The following is a 20,440-nucleotide window of genomic DNA, read 5'->3' as shown; positions in this document are numbered from 1 at the left end:
GGAATTGCAGGTGTGAGTTACACATGCTGAGCATGAAGAGGGTCGTGATGGTCTCAAACTCTGACCCACCATCCACAAGTACCAGTCAGGCTGGCGCCACCGTCTGCAGCTTGGCCAAACGAGATGAGCTGGTGGGATGAGAGGTGTCTCCTGTCGTATTTATGGCCTCCTTAACCCTCCTTACCTTAACAAATAGCATTACATCACTGACCCTATTTCAGACCAACTGCAAAGCACAGCGCATGGCCAACACATTTCAACACCGTTTAACTGTCACTTGAATTTGCACCTGCCTGACATCCACTTTGCATCGCGCTGCGGGATTATCAGGAGCAGTGAATAATAAGAGATCCTCCACGTATTTGTTGTGGATTTGTCTGTGCATAATTCTGCGTATCATGACAGGCGGTGGCAGCTGCTGGAGTATGCAGTGCACTCTAATACAAAGTGATGATGATGATGAAACCAGGGTGACCTGATTTATTAGTACCCAAGCATCGGCAGGGGAGTCACAGGAAGTATTTCCATATGGATTTTTTTTTTGGGGGGGGGGGGGGGGACTTGACATGGGAGGCTTGGAGGCCTCACTCTCTAAAAAAACCCAAAAAAAAAAACCCAGGTCCATCCTTTGCATGTGGGCGGAGGGTCTAAAATAAAATCAGCTGTCACTATCTGCTTGTTGGACAGAAGTGAACACATAATACTGGAGCTGGTCTCCATCACTGACTGGGATTTGCTTTTGGGTTGGACAGACCCCGCATGCCGAGGGTGCAGTGGCCTTTCCTTTGGGATTTTACTTGCTGAGTTTTTATTTTATTGTGTTTATAATTCACCATCTTCCTTCTCTGGTAGGTAATGAGCAGTCTCGGGGAGGTATTTGTGTATGTGGAATGAATACATGATTGATTTTGACTTAAGAAATTCTGAATGCATAGAAACTTTTATGTGATACAGAACATTGTTACATTGTTGTCTTTTTGATACCTGCAGAGGAAACTATGGATTTGTGTTTGTTTGATTCAACACATCAATATTGCCTTCATGCTGAGCACCTTTTCACTCAAAATACAGGACACTGGGCCAAAATATAAATCAAACCGTGACTAAAATGCTGAATTAACGCTGAGGATTATTTTTTATTAGCTCGAGGAGAGTATACATTCATTACTTTAACTAATTCCAAAGAGACCAAACTCTGAGCTGCTAAGCTGTTTGTACCAAGGCCAACCCTCTAGGAGATATGTCGCCAGCTGAGTGATGAAAAAAGGGAATACTGACGAGTAGTTGGGCATACACTGATGTGTATATATGGTTTATCTTGATGTTTTTGTAAAGGAAAATCGCGTCCCCCATAGCTTTCCTCTATATTTCAAAGAGAAACACGACCCATCACACTTAAGTTTAAAATAGGCGTGATTTATTTTTGCACGGCGCCGAGATTACTTCACTTTCTTGTTATTTGAGCTCTCAGTCAGTGTCATGAGATAGCCTAAGCATGTTTTTTCTACAAATTTTTTGTTCCTATACCGTAGTGATTGAGAGTCAATGGGTCTATGGCCTTGGAGGTATTTCAGTGGGTTTTTTTGTTTGTTTTGTTCTGTTTTTTTTTTTTTTTCAGTTTAAATGCTATAAATTGAGATTTGAAGTAACAGTAATAGCCTAATTTAAAAGTATTTTTAATGCACTAGCTCATTTACATGTTAACATTCCTCCAAGGCTAAAATAGTAGACTGGTGAGCTACAGATCAAAAATAGTCAGCAGGGAAAATAAACAAATATGCTAATGGAAAAACTAGTCATTAAAAAATGCAATGATATTTAGTTATTTACTCACAGATTACCATATTAAAGAAGTTTGTCAGCCCACTATTGAGCTTGCATATCTGAATTCCTGTTCTCTGGAGCTTGGGACTTGAATAAGAGATACTTAGGAAATGTGTGGATATAGTTATTAGAATAGGATGCTTATACAATCATAATTCATAAAAGCAAAATCTTTGTGTTGTTAGTGTTATTTCAACTTCCATTGTTAGTAATTGGTCATTATATGAATATTTTGATGTTGTACTTTCAACTGTACAGCTATAAAAATGCAAAATCTATCCTTCTTATTTCCACATCCACAGAAATGAGGTGTGAATGCTTTCTATGTCCCAGACATAGAAGGGATGCTCTTTTCAGCAGCGTTGCTATGTTCAATTTATTATTTGGTTTCTGGAGGCTAATAACGTTCCCAATATAAAACATTTGTAAGTTACCAGGTTATACATAATAATAACTAACAGGGCTCCAGCGCACTCATGTTGCACTCCTGTTTTGACCTGATGAATAATGTAAGTGCTTTTAAAGGGGGGCAGTTCATTAATTAAAAGATACATTAACTTTTCTGCTTATGATCCTCTTAAAAATTCATTGAGATCTAAGTGACCATTTCAATGCACCACCATACACCTGAGGTACACTTCATTTCTGTTCCACTCAGGAGCCATGGGCCAACATGACAGCAAAGCATGATGATGAAATCCACTTTGTAGAGCTGTTTATTTCCTTTTAAATAAATCCTGCACATCCACCAACTTGATGTCAGGCAACAGGTGTGCAAATGTTTTAAAGGACGTCATTTGTGGGAGCACCACCTGCATCGTAGCAGTCCCCTGTTGTCGCCAAGAATATATTTACAAATGAATGATTTTATGTGCTTTCAGTTGGAAATACTTGTACAATATTTCCTAGAAGATCAATATATAATCCATTTATATACAACTTAAATTTGTATATTTATACCCAAACTCTTGTTCTTTATGCACAAATGACAGGACAATCATCAAAGCTTTAGATACTTTTAATAATGCTTTAACTGAATTTTTTGTAGCGTCACTGTGATGTCATGTTGTCCTTTAATAATTTGATGACAGCAAATAAAACACACAAATAGCAAATTCTTAAACAGTTGGCTTCTTGTGCCTTAGCTGCTGGCAGCAAAGTTTTAACCGGGGCAGGACTTCCTGTAAGATTTAAACCAGAGGAATCGGGATTCGCTCTGTGGACTCAGAGGTCATCCCACCGGTCAAGTGTGAGGCCATGTACCAGGCAACTGTCTCCAAGCGGGCAGACAACACCATCCCCAGCGGGGTACTTCAGCTTCTGCATGGACATGTATCAGCATGTAGCTATAGTACCTGACAGACCATGCGGTATGCGTAATTAGAAACTACGATTCTGTAGTCAGTTGTATTGCTTTTTTTGCTTTCTTGTTGGAGAGTCTCAAGCTGACTGTGCTGCACTGAGCTGGTATTCCCACCATTATCATTGGTGATGCCATGCCATATTAGTGAAAGACCAGTGCAAACATTTATAAATAGAGTGGAAACATGAGACTGCCATTGCAAGGCTTACTATAGAAAAAATGTTCAAGAAATGCAGTATTATTGTTTGCTTTACTTGGCAAAAGCTTTCACAAATTGTCATGCCATTCTAAAACAATTACATAAACAGAACATAAGTTTGTGCCCGCCTTTGCGTGTGTCTGCAGACACAAAAAGCAAACCGCATTAGCTACACCATGTTTGACGGCAGTCTGTGCTGCATGCATGCCAGACAGAATAACCCTATTAAGCAGCCGTTTGATTTCAGGTCATGTAGAAGTGGAGGCAGCTAACGATATTTCCTGCTTCATTAGGTCATGGAGGAGTTGGGGGTCTGTTCCCTGCCTGGGGGACTTGCAAGTGTGAGGAAACAATTTGAGACCCAGGAAACTGCATCATCACATAATGTAACCCAGTTTCATTTCCATCACAGAACCGTGCAGGTACACATTACGCAGAACAAAGCATTACTTTACTTTCATCAGGCTGATACAAAAAGCATGAAAGCAATGCCTATGATTAAATCATTAGAACATTTTCTCTGACCTGAGCTGTTTCCGTTTTCCATCTGCATCACTGCATGAGGAACTTTGCAAGTAAAAATTCAAAATTCAGACTGAATGTTAACAGTGAGGCTCTTAGTATCTCTTGTTGCACGAGTACCAAAGTGTGTGGGCTTAAGTTACAGACACTGCTTGACATTTTTAACAGCTTCCATGAAAACCTCCCGGGCATTTTCACTTATGCTGTAGCTCATTTTGCTAGATAGAAACTTAGAAACTTTGCAAAGCAATGGATTTTTTTTCTTCTTTTTTTTTGCTATAGAAGAGCATGAGCGAACAGCTTGGCACATTCTTTGTCATCTTGCCTCCATCTGTGATTCATCATTTGAAAGTGCAGTAAGCAATCTGGTCCAACATCTTCTCTGCATGGTATACAGTTGTGTGCTATTATGCTCTGGTTGGATGGAGTTGTAGTGGAATTAGAATGGAGTCAAGTCACATCTGTGGCCATGACAAGGACAAACATATATTCATGTAGATGTGTGTACATGTGGCATGCGCACAGTTTCACCTTGTTTGAATGCCATGCCCTTTCTCTTCACAGGAAATGTCCCATTCAGAGGTGACAGAGTCAAGTGACACCAGACAGGTCCTCCCAGGCAGTCAGCAGCTAAATTTCAATCAAGAAATGATGGTAAATAATAATTCCACTCACTGTTTTCTTGCAGGCAGTGCAATAAGGCTCGCTAATGATCTAAACTCATTGATTGCTTTGTTGAGTAAAAACTGTAACTAATAGAAATCAGTTTGACTGGTTTAATAAATGTGTGTTTAGTAGTCTTTAACAGCTTGAGCAGAGATTAAAAACATTATTTTTAGTGGAAAAATGTGCAGGATGTGAAGGATGATGCTCACTTATTACATTTCTGTCTATCTCTGTGCAGTTTCCCCCCTAATTTCTCTTTACCCGTTCCCATTTTAATTGCTCACAGGTGTCATATAGCGACAACAACTTGGCATCCACTTATGAAAACCATCAAAATGAAACAGGTAGTAATGCTTTTTCTATAGGCTTTTCTGTATCAGCTGTCACTACTGTGCTGATTAAAACCTTGCCTTTGTTGTTTTTGGCTGTGCTGACTTTTAGAAGAGGATTTTCCCAGGTACACAACAAAAGAACTGAGGGATCACTTTGAAAAAACAATAGAAGAGGCCGCGCCACAAAAACCAATTAAGGTAATGATTTGCACTTAACCATTAAGAACATGAAATTAAGGAATCTTTACTTTGGACTGTTTAATTGGAACTTGGAACTGTTACATTTTTTAAAGTTACATGAAGTTAAAGCTGTGTAATTCTACAGGTTGGGCTGTTTAATTGTCAAAAATACAATGGAAGCATTACTTTATATGTTTATTTATTTAAATGTAAACAAACAAACACCAATGACAGTAAGGCTCTGCAAGGGGTTGGAGGTATACAGTCTCACTCCCGCAACATACCACTGGAGTTTCTGCCTTTATTCTTTAAATGCTTAGAACTGATCTGCTGTCGAGAACTGCAGAAAATAAACATGATCTTGTATTCTTGACATATTAAATGAATAATGTGACAAGGCAATAAAAGTCTGCAGATTTTGGCCATTTGAATATTTTTAATATGAAGCAACAGCAGTAGGAAAAGTTCTGTTTGCATAATCAGTAAGCACTGAGGCAAATAACTGCTGTAGGAGATCTGCAGAAATGCTGCAGTCCTGCATACATCTCCATGTTTAAGTTGAAGGAACCAGAATCCAGTGTGGCAGTGACAGACTCTGTCACTACATTATAACACTACAGGGAGAGACAGTTGCTAAAAAAAATATTAGCAAAATAGAATATTTTTGGTCAAAATATTGATAATAGTACTGAGAAGGTGGTTGATTTAACATCTTTAGATATAGCATTAACTCTTCTTAGTGATTCCTATGCTTAAGGGAAAAAAAAAAGATGAACATCACACAGTTCCATTTATTTTAGTAAACTGTCAGTCTGCTGTGTAGTTTCACAACTCGGTCAAGGGTAATTTATATATACGAAATCATGCCAATTTAAAGGAAAGACTTACCCCCCTTGACCCTGACAATATGGGAACCCAGTCACTTTTTAGGTCCAATTGTCCCCTTGGTGCAGGGTGAGGAGAAATTTTTTCCAAGAGGCCATTCCCAGGTTCTCATGTGGCCCCTTGGAAAAAAATTATTGCTCACCATACCTTTAAAGAAATGTGTCAGTACAAAGTTGCTCTGAGTATTCATGTTTATAATATGATGATTTGTTCTTATCCTGATGGGAGTGGTCTATACCAGGATGGCAGTGTTCCCTTCCATATGTTCAAGAGGGGTCATACAGTGCTTTATTGAAATGCATGGATATGATGTAAATCATATATCTTGACCCAATTAAATAACAGAACACTGGCTCACCTAGATACTTTCTTTTCAGTAAATATGTCACTTATCTGTAATTCGTTGTAATTTGATGGATCATTTACCTGTTAATGTCATTTTTGTTCCTTGTAAAGACTGGACGTGACATCAGTCGATCAAAGTGGTCCTCAAGTGCGACTCAAAACAACATAGTGGCTAGTGAGGTGTGTGAAGCATCCCATACTGAAAAACTGCAAGACACAATGGTTGTAATGATGGATTATGAGGACTTTCCACCCCCACCAGCTGAGGATTCTGACTTCCTTCCACCCCCACCTCCAGACTTATTACAAATGCCACCAGACAGCGAAAATGTTCCAAAGTACCAATATGCACATGAACCAGCAAACCTATCCAAATACTCACTCAACAGAGAGGCTTACATCAAGCAGAGGAGTATGAATGAGCTGAAACGTCTTTACAAGCACATTCACCCTGAGGTTCGCAAGAATATTGAGAAAGAGTACTACATTGATTATAACGAAACCGAGAACAACCAGGTAGAGAGCCAGGAGTACATGTATGAAGATGATGTTGGCAGTCCTGATGATATTAATGATGAAGAATATGCAGAATGGGAGGAGATCCTTCCCGGGGACGTGCAGGCAATGCGTTGGAAGTTTGAAAACAAGCCACTGGATGCCATCAGAGATGAAATTCCAGATGACGATGAAGACAATAAGAAAATAACTCAGCAGGAAATCATTCTGGGAAAAGATGTAAGGCGAACAGCATGGATGTTTGAGACCAAGCCAATGGATGAGCTGGGCTCACAAAACACAAATTCCACAGAATACAGAAACAAATTTAATAAATTTGATAAAGGAGATGTCCGCGCTGCAGCTTGGTTGTTTGAAACTCAAACTATGGACACCCTAAACAAAATGCATAAAGAGGAGGATTTGACGAAGGAAATTGTATTCACAGAGGAGGATGGAAATGCTACCATTTACATGATTGACAATAAATTCATGGGAGTCCTTGGGCACACTGAGACCATTGATGAGAGCCACCTGCTGTGTCTGCGGTCAGTGTTAGAGGAGATTAATGGAGATGTGAAAACAGTAACAAGTACATTTGACACTCAGTTCAAATGTATTATTATGGGACAATCAAGTCAGATGCTGGAGATTAAGTCTGTGCGCAAAATTGAAACTGAATTGGAGAGCTCAATTGCTTCACGTTGGCTTTTTGATACCCAACCTCTGGACATCACAAACAGAGAAAATGCTCCTTTGAAACTTGTGTGTAGTCTTTCCATGGAGGACAGCAATAAAGGAGACTGGGGCAGGTGGCTGTTTGAGATAAAAACATTAAATTCTCTCAGTGAGTTGGAAAGCTCACAAATGGAAACGACAGAGATCATGGGAGCTGATGTGCGCAAACACTGCTTAGTGTTTGAAACACAGCCAATGGATTCTCTGAAAGATGACTCCAATGCCAGACCTCAGTCTATCGAGGAGATTATCGGGGGCAATGTTAGATCTGCAAGGCACTTTTTTGAAAGCAGCCCTCAAGCAGTCAGGAAGAACTGCCCCGAGGTTGGAAAACTTAAAAAGGCAGCAATAAGTGAAGAAATAAAAGGGGATGTGAGACACCAAAAGTGGCGCTTTGAGAGTCAACCTTTAGAGGACATAAGAGAAGCGAAGAAAGAGGTCACTCGAACAGTGAATGTCGAAGATGACCTCACACAGGAGGACGGCACAAGCTGCAGGGCAGATGTACGCAAGAACTGTTGGGTATTTGAAACCCAGCCAATGGATACTTTGAAAGATGATGCAAATGCACGTCCTTTGACTAAAGACGATGTCGTTGCAGGTAATGTCAAATCAACCAGACATTATTTTGAAACAATTCCAGCAGAAGAGTTAAAGGAGTTGGCAGAGGTGGGAAAACTGAAAAAGACTGTAGAACTTGATGAGGAGAAGGGTGATGTTAGACATCAGAAATGGCGATTTGAAAGCCAACCTCTGGAGCAGATTAGAGAGGAAAAGAAAGAAGTCGTCCGAACAATTGACCTGGAAGAAATTGATAAAGTGGATGTGTCAAGCTACAAGCAAATCTTTGAGAGCACAGATTTAAACAGCAGGAATGAGTCTCAAAAGATTCTAATAGAGGGAGTAACATCTGGCTCTGTGAAATCAAATACAGAATTGTTTGAATCTACTCCATTGTATGCCATGCAAGACAGCGCAGGTCACTTCCACGAGGTGAAAACAGTGCGTCGGGAGGAAGTTGTTAAAGGAGATGTAACAACATATAAATGGATGTTTGAAACAAAACCGATTGATCAGTTCGATGAAAGCATCGACAAATATCAAATTATCAAGGGCATATCCAAACAGGAAATTGAGTCGGGTGATGTTAAAACTGCAAAGTGGTTGTTTGAAACACAGCCTCTTGACGCTATCAAGTACTTCAGCAACATTGAAGATGAAGAAACTGTGGGTTCAAGTAAACATATTGATGTTGTGAAAGGTGATGTGAAAACCTGCAAGTGGCTATTTGAGACCAAACCAATGGACATCTTGTATGAAAGAGGGGAGGTAAAGGATGAAAACGAATCTGAAGAAATGTATAAGGGGGATGTTAAAACCTGCACTTGGCTTTTTGAGACGCAAGCACTTGATGCTATCCATGATGAGACAGAGACAGTTCTGAACACGCGCACTGTAAAACAAGAGGACATCAACGGAAAAGATGTAAGAATGGCTTGTTTTCTCTTTGAAACAGAGAAACTGGAGAACCTCACTGGAGAGGAGATGGGAGCTTTTAAACGTGTCACAGAGATAGACATTGCATCTGGAGATGTGTCTAGGATGAAGTACATTTTTGAGAATCAAACATCTGATATCACCACTTCTACATCTGAGGAAGTGATGCAAAAGCTCAAGAGAGTTCAGACCGAAGACATACAAAAAGGAAATGTTGTGAGCTGCAAATGGCTCTTTGAAAATCAATCCATTGATGCCATACACGACAGTCAAGCGCAGACGATGAGCAGCCACACAGTGAACGACGTACAAGGAGGAGATGTGGATAAGGGTCGTTTTATTTTTGAGACCTACTCCTTAGATAAAATTCAGGAGGTTTCCTCTGACGTGGACACAGAGCTGAAGAAAATCCAAAAAATTGTCTGTGATGAGGAGGAGAGGGGCAATGTAGGAAATTACACAATGATGTTTGAAACTCAGCCCCTTTATGCCATCCAGGACAAAGAGGGCCACTACCACGAGGTCACCACTGTCACAAGTGAGGAGGTGACACAGGGAAATGTTGTAGGAACGCGATGGTTGTTTGAAACAAAGCCCCTCGATGCTATCAAGGACACAGATGAGGTTTATATAATTAAATCCGTCACACAGCAGGATGTGCAAAAAGGAGATGTCGTCTCTGCTAAATGGAAATTTGAGACACAGCCTCTTGACAAGATTGCTGAAGAAAAGAAGCCTTTAATAAAAACAGTAGAGGACATTCAAGGGGGCGACGTAAGAATGAATAAGCATCGCTTTGAGTCTGACACTTTGTCACAGGGATGTGTTCGAACTGTTAATGTGAGTGAAATTCAAAAAGGTGACGTCAGAACTGCTAAGTGGAGATTTGAAACTCAGTCCATTGACAAAATCAGAAGTATGAGCTCTGAAAATTTGATTGAAACTGTTAAAAAGGAGGAGACTGCAAAGGGAGATGTTAAACATTCAGTCTGGCTGTTTGAGAAAAATCCTCTTGACCACATTAAAGAGGCAGATGAGGATGAGGAGGCAAACATGCCTCAAGAGGAGATCCCCAAAGCGGATGTAAAGACAACAACTTGGCTCTTTGAGACGACACCAATTGACGACTTTAATGAGACAAAAGTGGAAAGGACGGAAATCCTGGGCAAGAGCGTCAAGGGAACTCTCGAGGAACTTTATAGTCAGAAAATGGTGAAATCGAAGGGAATTCTCATTGAAACTGATGAAATTGGTGACGTTAGGATGGCAAAATACCAGCTAATGAACAAGCAGGCTCCTGAGATTCAACGAGAGGAAGTAATCAGGGGAGATCTGCAGACTATCATGATGAACCTACTGAACAGACAGGAAAGACAGGATCAGCAGATAGTCATAGATTCAGAAGAGAAAGGTAATGTCAGCTCAACGGTACAGCAATTATTTAGCCAAGAAAGAGTTAGCACTGTTGAAAAGGAGGAAATAATACGCGGTGACATCCAGGAGGCTATAAACAAACTTTTCAGTGAGGATGGATCAGCAAAACATGGAATACTCATCCAGGAGGATGAAAAAGGAGATGTACAGATGACATTATATTCGCTTCTAAATAAACAAGAAAACCTTTCTGCTGAAAAAGAGGACATTGTAAAAGGGGATATAAAGAGTGCTCTTCAAAGGCTGTCCAGCCCAGACAAGTCAGATCGGGCAGTGAAGATAAGGGTAGATGACACTGAAAAGGGAAATGTCAGCTTTTACTCTACGTGCATTGAATCTGGGGCTGTGGACTATCTTAAACAACTCCAGTTAGAGCCTGATGATACTCTGCCTGAAATAGCAAAAAAAGAAGTGATTGTTGGGGGTGACATCAAGGGCACAAAACTCATGCTTGGCTGTAATCAAACTCAAATTGAGCGTACAGTTGAGGATGTTATACCGGGTGATGTTCACAACACAGTCAAGGTTTTCATGTCAGAGCCAGCTGCCTCATTGGAAAGGATCCAAAAGGAGGAAATTGTGAAAGGTGACTTAAGAGCTGCTTTGAATTCATTGTCTGAATCAGTGAATCAGACAGTCATTGTAGAGAAAGAGGAGGTGGTGAAAGGCAACATACCGAAAGCTCTACGGTGTTTGGAAAGGGCTCAGAAGAGGCACAAGGAGGTGGAGAAGCCAGATATCATACCAGGAAATATCAAAGGGACTCTAAGATCTCTTGAGAAATCAGCAACATCAAGAGTTGAAACTGTTGTTGAGGATTTAGTTGCCGGAGATGTGAAGGCAACAATGAAATCTCTGGAACTGGCGAAGCAAGCAGTGAAGGAAATTGAAAAGGAAGAAATTGTGAGGGGTGATATTCAGACAGCAATGCAAAGTCTGCAAGATGCATCCAGTGAGATGAAAAAGTGTCAACAGGAAATAGATGTTCAGGGTGATGTCAGAGGGACGATTCAGCTCTTCATGGAGTCCCCACCTACACAGAGGGTGCAAAGAAGCTCAAGCCTTGAGGGTGATATAAAGGGTGATGTCAAGATGTCAATTAAGTCATTATATGAGACTCAGGAGCAAAGCCAGCTGGAGAAAGAAGAAGTGATAAAGGGGGATGTAAAAGGCACTATTAAATCACTGCTAGAAACAGCGCAGCGTGAAACTCCAAAAGTCCGTCTGGGAGCATATAGAAGAGTCAAGCAGAGCCCACCCATTAAAAATCTTAAAACTGATGCACAAAGAAACATACAGAAGATTAAAACGGTAAATGTTGTTGAAGCACCAAAAGAAAATCACACCATCTCCAATGAAACCATTACAAAAACATACACTATGGAGCAGTCGGCTCAGCAATCAACAACTGTTGTGGACCACAAAACTATTACCCAAAATCACGGCATCAAAACATTAAAGACAGAGTTTCGTAACCTTAAATCTAACCCAAAGGCCATGATAAAAGTTGGTAAAAACAAAGTCAAAACTGATGTTTACGTCTTAAAGCCAAAAGCACCAGAAGCTGATCTGCCTCTCCCACCGCCTCCACCGGTGATAGATACTGACCTTCCTCCTCCTCCTCCTAGTCCTCATCCTCCTTCCGCTGATACTGACATCGATCACCTCCCTCCTCCACCACCACCACCACCGCTAACTACTGAGCAGGACTTCCTCCCACCTCCTCCATCTCAACAAGAACTCGAGACCATGCCAGCACAACCAATTCATCCTTCACCAGCAAAGGCAAAAAAGATGACAGTCAAAAAAGTGAAAGCTCCCGTTTTGCATCCAGTGCCAAAGCTGGAACCTAAAGTAGAATTCAGCAAAACACAAGAGGTGGCAACAACTACTGAGAAACAAGTGGAAATGAGCCAAAACACATTAAAAACAACAACAACGCATACATCAAAAACTATTTCACATGAGATCCCTCCTCCTCCTCCAGAGTCACCACAGCCATTAAAGAAAATTTACATTGCTCCCATGAAATTTACTCCTCCGCCATCTCCTCCTCCTTTTATGAGAGGGAAAATGAGCAAATTTAACACACCGTTAATAAAAGCTGAAGAAAAGTACCGGAAGCTGAGGGAGGAAAACACACCACCAACCACTCCATCGCCCACTTTTATATATGACTCAGTCACCTCTGCTCTCCAAATGATTTCCACTGAAGATGCAGAGCAGTCAAATGGCATCAGCTCAGAAATCACACAGGGCAGCAATGCAAAGATACCAGTGAGTGTTCATTCAGAGTCACTGTCATGTAATCTATCTAAGCAGATCATAGCCACAAATTCAACACGGAGTAATGCAAGTGAGAATATCCTCACAGATTCCACAATTTTATCTTCTGCTCAACAGCAAATCGCCTCTAACGAGTCTTCCAAGGTTGTCTCTATTCAAAAGACCACATCCACTTCAGCTGTGAGACAACAGATGCATACAACTATGCAGAAAACTGTTTCCTCAAAACAGTCGGCTCAATCTGTCAAGGTGGAAAAAGTGCAGACAAAAGTAATTGACGTTGCAAAAACAGACAGCACAGCTAGTCGTACAAAGAAAGACTTGAAAAGTCAGAAAACAAAGGTGTCCAACAAATCTGAAGAAAAACAAGATGAGAAAACCACTGCCCAGAAACCTGACATAGAAACAATGCATGACCTGTCCAAAAAGGAAACCAAGGAATCCAAATCATTGGACTATATCAACAAGAGCAAAGCTGATCCTTCACCTTGTATGAAAGAAAGCATTCCTAATCAGCTAACGCAAACAGAAATGGCAGCTGCTAATGCAAATGTTAAAACAGGCAAGCCAAACCAGAAGGCGAAAAAGAGCAATAAACAAGAAAAGCAAGCAGAGGTAAAATCGTCCAGTGAGACTGAGAAACAGAGTGTTTCACAAGATTTCAAAGTGGAACCTGCTGAGGTGAAAGTGATCGATGAACCCAAAGACATAAAGACAGAGTTAAAGCAGGAGATTAAGAAAGTTACTCCCTCTCCTCCTCTTCCACATCCTCCCCCTGTTGGTGTTGCTCCACCTGCTGTTATTGTAAGTACTGACAACCAATCAGAAACCAACAACACAAATCCAGTGAAGAAGAAAAAGAAGTCAAAAAAGTCTAAAGGGGTTGCACAGTTAGGTCAAGGTAAAGATATTCTCACCGACTCAAAGACAGAAGTTATAGAAACCAAGAAAACAACATCTGAGAACACTCAGCAAATGCAAAAGACAACTGCAGTCACCCAGATTCACAAAGTAGAGCACATAGAAGTCAAGAGAAAAGTCGTTACCACAGACAGCACAGATGATCAGGATTCCACACAGCAAAAAACTGTTCAAAAGCATGTAGAAGGATCTCAAAAGACAGGTTTGACAGCTACTCAGCAGAGTGGGAAAGAACCACCAAAAGAAAGTATGGATGTGCCAATTACAGTGACTGGCGAGTCAGAACAAAATGAACCGATTAAGTCCACAATAGCACAAACAGAGGAATCTCAAAAGCAGGAGGTCCAAATGTTAATCTCTCACTTCACAGAGATACAAAAGGCTTCAGAAAAGACCGATGCAAAATCTGCAAAGAGTTTGCTCAATCAGGAAAGAAAATGTGAACTGGAGGGATCTGAAGATGCAAGGGATGCTCAAAAAAGTACAGATATTGTTTCCAATGTAAGGAGATTAGCAGAGGCCAAGCCAATAGATCTAGAAGATGAAACCAAGGACAGGCGTGAAAGTGAGCCGGCATCTGAGAGAGTGGTTTCTGGTGCAGCATCGCCAAAAATATCCAAGATCAGCATCGGTTCAGCCAAAGTTGAGAGCCAAACCAAAAAAGAATCCTCACATGAAAAAAAGAAAGAAGAAGTGGGTCTGTCCAAGTCCGTCGACCTTCGAGCTCCCTCACCCTCACTCAGGACACGTTCTCCGTCACCGATATTCATCACCATCGAGTCCAAACGGAGAACTGACTCGCCCCAGAGAGTGACGCCATCACCCACCCTCCTGCACAGGCCACCCACACCTCCCACACCGCCGCTACGCAGGTGTGACACTCCAACATCACGTATCACTAGAATCACACCTTCTCCAACTTTTGACAAAGCTGAAAATTTGGCTCGACTTAAAGACACAACAGCCAAGCTCTCGCGTGGCGTCACCCCACCACCACTATTGCCCAGCCCAATCCCAGAAAAGAAATCTGAGATTGTGGAGCCGCCTGCTTCGTTCCATCGACAAATCAAAACCGAGTTCCAGGTTATGGAGGCTTCAGGGATACCGATGGCAACGGAAAAGCCCCGAAAGAGTTTATCCGAGGAAGTTCTGCAGGCTTGTGTTAATAATACAGCAGTAGAGGATAAAGGTATCATTTCTCAAGGTTTGAGTGCAAATGAAATACAAAGTAAGTCTGAGACCCATATGCCATTGGGTCAAAATGACCCAGATCTTGGTGAAGCTTCAGAATTATCATCTGCATCTGTCAAAGAGAAGAAAGAGTTTTTTGAAGAGGCTCAAAAAGCAGGAGTTAATAAGATCTATGTGCGCAAGGAACCGATTGCTATTCCTGAGCGACTGGGCCCAGACGTCAGTGAGTGTGAAGCAGAAAATAAGAACAAAGAAAAGGATGAGCTTCCCAGGGCTGACTTGTCGAGTCTTGTAAACAAATTTGCATCACCAGAAGAGAAAACATATATCAGAAAAGAGCTTATCCCACTCACGGAGCGCCTTCACAATGACTCCAAAAGCAAAGATTGTGACAAAGAGAAAGCAGACGGCCTGGAACAGGAAATGCCAGCTTTTGACATCCAGGCTATTAAAAATGGTTTTGAACTCGGTGAGCAAAGTTCTTTATTCAGAGAAGAGATAAAGGATCAGGAGGAGCTTGTGTCAAGCCTGAGTGAAACAACAGCAGACACTTCAAAGCAAGAAAGTCCTCAAGAGACAAAGGGAGGCTCAAGGCAGAGCACTCCCCTCCCTGTGCAGAAAAATGAGGTAGGAACTGTGCCAGCCGAACCATCAGCCCTCTCTGAAACCGAATCAATCACAGAGCATTTCTCACATCTTGATGAATTTGGTAACAAGGTCACCGGAACAAGGACAGCTGTCACTGTGCACTCTGAGAGTGTGTCAACCCTACCCAAAGCTCCTTTCTCCTATGCTGATGCAGTGAAAAGAAAAGCTGCTGCAGCGAGGCGAACAGAAACATACGATGAAGATGCTACAGAGAAGTTGCTGAGGAATTTCCATAAAACATGGACGGAGAGCGAGACAGTCTTCAAGAGTCTTGGATACAGTGTTTCTGAGGAAACAACATCGCAAATTGTGTCGCACCAGACGAAGATTGCCTCATCTGGTAAAATAAATGTGTGGCATGAAACAGCAGAAACTAATGGCATGGATTACGGATGGCTTTTCTTTAAAAATCAATTTGTGCCGCTGTGTTGGAAAAGTATAATTTCTACCTGTTGTATTGTTTGGATTGTGCAGGCAGTTTACAGCCAAGCTGCACTGTGAAATGGTCCAAAATTTACTCTTTAGATTTGAGTTCATGTGCATCAATTCTAATCTTTTTTTGTGTGCATGGGCACCATAATTGCTTCTAACACAGGCAATGAGGTAGCATAGTTCATCAAAGTGGTTTAAAAAGTAGTGCAGATTGTTGCAACAGTGCAAATCTCATGTCCATGTAGACAAACAAATAGACCACATTTCTGAAACCCATCTGAGTGTGCTAACATGCTCAAAATAGCAATGCTGGCATGATGATGTTGTTTTATTTGTTTCATGCTAACAAGAGCAAAACAATAGTGCAGCTCAGGTTGACACAAATGTTTTTGGTATTGCATCTGCTTGATCATAAACCAAAAGATTATATGAAGTAAAAAATAAAGGCTTTTAAAGCTTTTCTCTAACTATGCTTAAGGACAGCTTAAGTGCTCTTTGTTATAACAGATTATCACACGGGGATGTATGTCAGTGTAAATCCATCCAATCTATTCAGTACAATAAATGCACTGAAAAATGTTGCAATGCAGTGCGCTTCACATTTAATCACTTCAAACATTAACATGACCAGGTTACATTAGGTCACATAAGCTTTAGAAAAACAAAACAAAAGTGTGTGTGTGTGTGTGTGTGTGTGTGTGTGTGTGTGTGTGTGTGTGTGTGTTTTTGAAACTGGAGCATTAATTAAATGTTCTGACAAAATAAAAAATTTGAAAATATAGATATAGTGTTCCCATATATGAGTTTAAGTAAACAAAAAAAAAATGTATCAACTGTGATACATTTGGGAATACAGGGTTAATCTGCAATAGAGATACATGGACATCTCTGACTGCTCAGGTGAATAACACTAAATCCTAACCAGTGTTGGTCAAGTTACTTGAAAAAAGTAATCAGTAACTAATTACCGATTACTTCGCCAAAAAGTAATCCCGTTACTTTGCTGATTACTTATTTTCAAAAGTAATTAATTACTTAAGTTACTTTTTAAAAACACGATTTACAACCTGAATAGGTGATAAAGCGATAGATCTTTCAGCCCAATTCTACTTTTTCTACATAATCCATCATACAAAATGTAATCAAATGGAAAAGTCTCTTTTTTTAAACTTGTTTTATTAGTTTTAATCTTTTAACTTTATGCATCAAGCAAAAATTAAATTATATGCAACATTCTCTGACTGGAAGAAATTTGTTTAATATTTTATATGTTTAACCTATTTTCTGCACATTCCAGCACATAAAATAATTTTTTTGTGTGTTTACACTCAGTCTTTCAAATAGATGCAAGTAAAACACAACAGAAAATAAATAAAATCAAAGACTAGCAGTCCTGTTGCTCTATTTTCACCTGTAAAGCAGGAGTGGGGTAGGCGGAGGTTTACCCTGGTGCAGGTGTGCCGCAGCGGTCAGTGGAAGAATCTCTGTGAGTTTCCCATTACATCGTTGTGCACTCGGTGCTTGCTTGGAAGTTTAGGGGTTTTTTTTCGCTGTAAAAAGAAGTTTTCTTCCCACGCACAACGGACACTAATGTTTTTGTCACTTTTTATGGAATCAAACTTAAAGTAAGGTCAGTACTTCCACGCTTTAAACGCTGCACGCTCATACTCTCTCCCGCACTCGATATATTATCCATTGTTAATCTGCACACAGCTGTTGTCACAAACGTCGCACTCGCTTACGTCACCGTCATGAGACGTTCTCGCAAAAAAAAAAAAAAATCACAGTTTTAGTAACGCAGCGTTCCTACGGGAAAGTAACGGTAATCTAATTACCGGTTTTGCAATAGTAATCCCTTACTTTACTCGTTACTTGAAAAAAGTAATCGGATTACAGTAACGCGTTACTGCCCATCTCTGATCCTAACAACCACTAAACCATTTGCTCATGTGACTACTATAAAAAAAAAAAAAACTACATTCAACATGTGACTACTCTTAAGAATCCAAAGATAATCTATTCTGCTGTTTTTGTATTAGTTTAACTGTAATAAAAATGTGCGATTATGAGGCAACCCAAAGACTGTTCACGATATAACCAATGTGAATTTTATCTCCTTGAAACAGGTTCGAGTTCCGAGGTCGGAGCTGTGCACGGTGTGCCGGAGGAGAGCCTATCCGATGGATGCTCTCATAGTGGACAAAAAAAAGTACCATAAGTCCTGTTTCTGCTGTGAGCACTGCAGGAACAAATTAAGGTAAAGGCTGCCATTCATTCAAATAAATGTTTATAGGGGCTTTCTGAGCACTGCAGTATTGGTAAACGCAATTGTGTTTTAATGACAACATAATGGTTGCCACCATGTCTACAACATACAGTATGTATAGTATCCAGTCTTCCTGTAAAGGAAAAATCAATAAAGTAGGACTTGTGGCTCTAAAATTACATTAAAATAATTGTTAAATAATTGATGTAGTGCATCTCTTAACAGAGGATTTTTCATTTGTTGTGTGTAGCCTAGGAAATTATGTCTCTCTCCATGGACATTTGTACTGCCTACCCCATTACAAACAACTCCTGAAGTCCAAAGGGAACTATGATGATGGACTCGGGCAGAGACTCCCCGCAGGACGTGGTGGACCTATCCCCTCAAATCAGAAACTTGAATGGAGATATTTTGAGAGCAGCATGAGTTCAGTAGAGAAAGCACACAGTGTTGAAAATGAAATGACAAAAATATTTAGTGAAAGCAAACCACACTGCAACAAAATATCTGTAGTTTGGCCCCCACAGGCCAATCCCCCAAAGAAAGCCTTTAAAATAGAGGAAGACATTCAGCTAACTAAACCACAGTGGCCCCCTCCAGAAAGCTCTCCAAAGTCACCCACACAGCAACACAGAAAGACTGTTCCCCGGAGTGTTCTTTGAAATAAAGTCACCCAAAGTTTAGTCTAATAAAACCAAAGAAGAGGCACAAAAGTCTAAATGGTGCAGTAAGAGGAAAGAACTGTCCCATAGGTATAATTAAGGAAGGGTTTGGTTGAAGGTTATGCAGCTAAGTGATTTAAAAGGGAACTTGATAAGTAGGAAAATGTGTATAATATAAATGTAAATGGTGTGGAAAGGCAGGTTGTAATAGTAAGTGCTCGAGAGATAGATGCAGACAAAGTGTGAAAAGCAGATGATGTTATGTGCCTTTATCTGTTGTTCTTTTCCCGTGTGTCATTTTTCATTCTTTGCAGTTCATTCACATGTTTTTTGTTTTCCTAATAATCTGATATACCGAACCACATCAATAACCAGTATCAATCGTGATATCAACCTAGTTTCAGTAAGTTATAAAGGATTATGGTTGATTGAATTATGATAAAAACATGACAAATTTAATATCTGCATTAAAATAACACCAAAACTGTGATTTTAAATTAACTTATGTGCTTAATTAGTCATTATTATTGGATTTTAAACTTTATAACTCTCACTGCTCTCAAACTTTTGTTTTTTGTTTTCAAATATAATTTGGCTCAGAACTTGTTTGTTTTCCACAGTCAGTTCATCTTGTTTCAAAATGAATTGGATTGTTGCATAGGTCTCGCCATTTTTTTATACTAAGCGCACTTGAGCTCTCTGAAACAATCACCCTCTTTGGACTCTGATTTTGTACCATTAACCTTTCAACCTATTCACATTTTTTGCATTTTTCTTTTCTTAGCACCTGGTGTGCAGACTACTAAAGTATATCAGAATTAATTTATTTATGATATTGCAAGTATATAATATAAACAAGCAAATTGGTTATTGTCATTTTTGTTTTGGACATTTGTATCCTATTTTGGAAAGCAAATATTTTGCAACAAGGGAATATTATTTTTTAGATTACATGATTGTATCTTGCTTTATACAAGAAAATGATGTCATGCTGTTTCACTTACTATATTGCTGATCTAAGAGCAATAAAATGTTGAATTTCATCTTTGCATTTGTCTCTTTCACATTCTAACACAAATCTAATTCTTGAATCAATGTGCTATATGTGAAATGCTACATGTCCAGAGTTCATCCATATCAAACACAAAGAGGCAGCAGTTTGTATTTCTCAGGTGTATGGATATAAAGCATCTACTGTAGACAGAGGAAGGCTAGTAGACTCCTCTTACACTGTCAGTATAATCTCCTTTTTAGCTAAGCTTACAAGGAGGGGATTTCAGAGCTCAAAGCACAGGTGTGTCTGGAGTGGACCAGACTACCACTATCATGTAGGGATAACTGGATACTTAAGACTGAAAAAAGGCAAATGAGAGGCAGTTTTAACACATGCAGTGTGATGTAGCAGCAATTGAAAAGAAAGTGTTTTACAATATTGTGAATTTTAAACAAACCCAAATGTGGTTCCTTAGTTCCTGGTTGTTCCCCGGTATACACGATGTGGACAAAAATGCTGGATCGTCTACACATTACACCTACAGGAGCTGCTCAGCCATG

General features: G+C 40.1%; 2 protein-coding genes across 5 annotated transcripts in view; one reads left to right on the top strand and one right to left on the bottom strand.

Moving 5' to 3' along the window:
• The window catches only part of LOC147311638 (uncharacterized), a 32,651-nt gene that overhangs the window by 3,807 nt on the left and 8,404 nt on the right, over positions 1-20,440 (bottom strand). For 2 of the 4 annotated variants that reach the window (XR_015125330.1, XR_015125329.1), the window contains exon 2: positions 4,440-4,538. The exons of 1 other annotated variant lie outside the window; for it this stretch is intronic. The gene's annotated coding sequence lies outside the window, so the exon portion shown is untranslated. Of the gene's footprint in view, positions 1-4,439; positions 12,193-20,440 lie in introns of those variants that run through there. One more of the 4 variants, XR_015125328.1, reaches the window with a different exon arrangement.
• xirp2b (xin actin binding repeat containing 2b) lies at positions 685-19,929 on the top strand. Its single transcript, XM_086266307.1, has 9 exons — positions 685-848; positions 2,970-3,132; positions 3,680-3,808; positions 4,473-4,562; positions 4,861-4,918; positions 5,016-5,104; positions 6,428-15,866; positions 18,085-18,215; positions 18,475-19,929. The coding sequence occupies exons 2-8, from the start codon at positions 3,082-3,084 to the stop codon at positions 18,174-18,176; spliced, it is 9,948 nt and encodes a 3,315-aa protein (XP_086122433.1). The 5' UTR covers positions 685-848; positions 2,970-3,081; the 3' UTR covers positions 18,177-18,215; positions 18,475-19,929.

This window comes from Aulonocara sp. 'chitande type north' Nkhata Bay, linkage group LG16 (genome assembly GCF_057382095.1).
Source record: "Aulonocara sp. 'chitande type north' Nkhata Bay isolate Kocher_YH1m ecotype deep benthic linkage group LG16, A_spYH_male_GT1.1, whole genome shotgun sequence".
Classification (NCBI taxonomy): Eukaryota; Metazoa; Chordata; class Actinopteri; order Cichliformes; family Cichlidae; genus Aulonocara; species Aulonocara sp. 'chitande type north' Nkhata Bay.
The sequence above is the reverse complement of the archived record's forward strand: the minus strand, read 5'-3'. Positions and strand labels throughout refer to the sequence as shown.

What these genes read in the sequence shown, in the direction of transcription:
- xirp2b (XM_086266307.1), top strand. Translation starts at nt 3,082, where the DNA reads ATGTACCAGGCAACTGTCTCCAAGCGGGCAGACAACACCATCCCCAGC. An exon ending in ACAACACCATCCCCAGCGGG is followed by an intron (nt 3,133 to 3,679) that starts GTACTTCAGCTT and finishes CTGCTTCATTAG; the next exon opens with GTCATGGAGGAGTTGGGGGT. An exon ending in CGCCACAAAAACCAATTAAG is followed by an intron (nt 5,105 to 6,427) that starts GTAATGATTTGC and finishes TTCCTTGTAAAG; the next exon opens with ACTGGACGTGACATCAGTCG.